This window comes from Zea mays, chromosome 1 (genome assembly GCF_902167145.1).
Source record: "Zea mays cultivar B73 chromosome 1, Zm-B73-REFERENCE-NAM-5.0, whole genome shotgun sequence".
Classification (NCBI taxonomy): Eukaryota; Viridiplantae; Streptophyta; class Magnoliopsida; order Poales; family Poaceae; genus Zea; species Zea mays.
This window is the reverse complement of record NC_050096.1, coordinates 200,368,256-200,371,108: the sequence shown is the minus strand read 5'-3', so window position 1 is coordinate 200,371,108 and position 2,853 is coordinate 200,368,256. Positions and strand designations below refer to the sequence as shown.

Below are 2,853 nucleotides of genomic sequence, written 5' to 3'. Positions count from 1 at the left end.
TGTCGAGCCGTGCTATTCTGACTCATATAACTTCGTATTAAGCCCTAAATTTGGATCGATCTAAATACGGTTAAAACCTGTGAGTTATATACATAGGTCGGGCTTCGATCGGTCCGACACGAAAAGCCTGTTGTGGTTATTTTTTTTTAATTTTAATAAATTATGAATTTTATATGGCTGTAATATTAAATTTTATATACTGACACGACAAAAGCTTGACTTGTTCTAGGGTTAAATTAGCCCTTCTCAACCCCTATTTGGTCCGATGGATCCCAACCGGGTCGGCCAGGTCCAATTCTCTGCACTAACGGGGACAAAGATGTCAAAACCCAGACGCCGCTTTTACTACTAGTCTTGTCCGATGCGCGTTGGATTTACAGAGAAATCCACCGGATGTCATGTCAACATGGTAACGACGTCGATGCTGAGTTTGACCGACAGCGATTCAGAATGATAATTTAGTTTATATAATAATTGATCATTTAGAATAGTTTCAGAATAGTTCCGATGTAACCGAACATGTCCAGACTCCTGACTCCTGAGCAACAACGGCAGCACGTGGAGAAGTCAAACGGAGGGAGCGACGTGGTTATTGTATAATACAGCAACAGCAGAGTAGACTGACCGCTGCTTCTATATTTTTACATTACTACTACTGTATGAGTAACGCAAGGACCCACGCGGCCTTCCTTGCTTTGCCCTACCATCACCAGCCCCGAACCGAACCCTAACCAAGCAGCTAATTAGAACATAGCACCAGCTTTCAACACCAAAAGATCTCACAGGTTGCTCGACAGCCATGACGGTAGGCACCCTGCAACAAAATTTGATGGAAAAAAAAATCAAGAGAGAAGATGAGAACTACCGTCCGAAATCACATATTGTCGCATGCAAATGCAAATGCAAGAGTTCGTTTAATTTATTCAGTTAGTTCGCTCACATGGGACCGGGAAGCTGAAGCACAGGCCCTCCTGCGGCGGCAGCTGCCGGGCGTGGTCGGCCACGAGGATGTAGAAGAGGCCCATGACGCCCGTGTGGCGCCGGTCGCTGCTGTACCTGGACACGACGGTGAGCGGCTCGCCGTCGCGCACCGTGACGGCGCCCGGGCGCGGGTAGCACGTGGACATGCCGACGATGTAGCCCGCCTCGTCCCCGGCCTCCCGCCCGCCCCCGTACGTGGCCGCGGACTCGCACAGCAGGCGGCCGTCGGCGCCGTGCAGCGACGCGCCGGCGCCGCCCGCGTGCTGGTGCGCCACGCCGAACACCACGTCGCCGCCCCGCGGCAGCGCCTGCGTGGCCGTCTTCACGTGCACGCACTCCCCGCCCGCGCCGCCGCTGCACTGCTCCTCCACGTCGTACTCCACGCCGCAGCCGGCCACGTCGAAGATGTAGATCCGCACGGGCAGCACCGCCGCGGGGCTCCAGTCGCGCCACATCACCGTGTAGCGCAGGAACACAGTCCTGGCCTTCCCCTCAGCCCCCTCCGCCGCGGCGCCGCACCGCGTGCCGTCGTAGCAGCAGCGCAGGCCGCCGGCGTACCCGGGCTCGATGGCGTGCCCGCGCCAGTCCGCCGTCACGTTGTACACGTCGCAGCGGCACTCGGTGCACGCCATCGTCCGGTCGGCGGCGCCGCGCGTGTCGATGGCGTGCACGTTGAGCAGCCAGCGCTGCTCGTAGCCCTCGGCGGGCGCCGCGGCCGGGTCGCCGATCTCGATGCCGTACGGGTCGGGCACCCACGTGGCCGTGCGCCGGGTCTCGGACCCCAGCCCGTAGTACTGGCCCAGCGTGTGGCCGCTGCACACGCCGGCGTTGCGCGCCGGGATGGTCCGCGGCCGGCTGCTGCCGCCCTCCGCCGATACTACCAGGGCGTAGTAGGGCTGCACGACCCAGTGGTGGAGGTACGTCTCGTGGAGCGGCACGGGGGCGCCGCGCTCGTCCACCACCTCGCCGTTGAAGCTCTTGAGCGCCAGGTGGCCCCGGGGGAAGGGGATGTCGTAGTAGAACTTGTCGGCCACGTCGCCCGGGCGAAGCAGGATGGGCGGGGACAGGAAGGTCTTGGACCTGACGCCCTGCTTGGGCGTCAGCGCCTCGGATGGCGGGAGGTGAGGGCCGAGGAGGACCAGCGCGATGACGACGAGCAACGAGCGGGAGATCTTCGTCATGTCGTCGGCACCACTGTACTGTACTGACTACTGAGTACTAGCAGCCTGAAGATGGAGGAAGGCTTCCGCTCGTCGCCGGTCGCCGCTATGTGTTTGTTGTTCTCGTAGATATAAATAAAAGCGGGTGGGCGGATGGGGCTTGCTGACGACAGTGCTGGCGTCTACTGGGGAGGGGAGCATGGTGACTGATTGATGAGAGGGGCTGGTAGACAGCACAGCAGGCCTGGATCGTGGTCGTCTCGTGCGAATATAATTTGGAGAATATATATATTAAATAATCCCTCCGTTTATTTTTATTAGTCGCTGGATAGTGCAAATTGCACTATCTAGAGACTAATAAAAAGAAACGGAGGGAGTATAAATTGGGATGAGAATGACGAACGCGTGGAGAACACCGCAAGCAGGCATTTTTGTTTTAAAAAAAGAGAAAACTAGCGGCGCCGGAGTTATTGGGTTCACACGTACGGACGGACGGCCATGCTGCTGGCCTGCTGTTGAAGCTTCTTCTAGAAACGGCTGGCTCTCTCTCTCTCTGGGGATTACGTTACGCAACCTGCCTGTCTTCTCGTTGCCCGGCCAAGCGCGCGCGGCTGCCGGTCGGAGACGAGCGCAACGCGCGTACGTGGCTGAGTTGGGCGGCGCGGCGCGCGGCAGCCATGCGATTGCGACGGAGACGGAGGGGCGGGCGCTC

General features: G+C 58.5%; 1 protein-coding gene across 1 annotated transcript; it reads right to left on the bottom strand.

Annotated features, from left to right (window-relative positions):
* Positions 1-560: 560 nt before the first annotated feature.
* Positions 561-2,258, bottom strand: LOC100281705 (uncharacterized). Its single transcript, NM_001154625.2, has 2 exons — positions 941-2,258; positions 561-814 (listed from the first exon to the last, which is right to left on the bottom strand). The coding sequence occupies exons 1-2, from the start codon at positions 2,160-2,162 to the stop codon at positions 780-782; spliced, it is 1,257 nt and encodes a 418-aa protein (NP_001148097.2). The 5' UTR covers positions 2,163-2,258; the 3' UTR covers positions 561-779.
* Between the last annotated feature and the right edge of the window lie 595 nt (positions 2,259-2,853).

What these genes read in the sequence shown, in the direction of transcription:
- LOC100281705 (NM_001154625.2), bottom strand. Translation starts at nt 2,162, where the DNA reads ATGACGAAGATCTCCCGCTCGTTGCTCGTCGTCATCGCGCTGGTCCTC. An exon ending in CTTCAGCTTCCCGGTCCCAT is followed by an intron (nt 815 to 940) that starts GTGAGCGAACTA and finishes ATTTTGTTGCAG; the next exon opens with GGTGCCTACCGTCATGGCTG.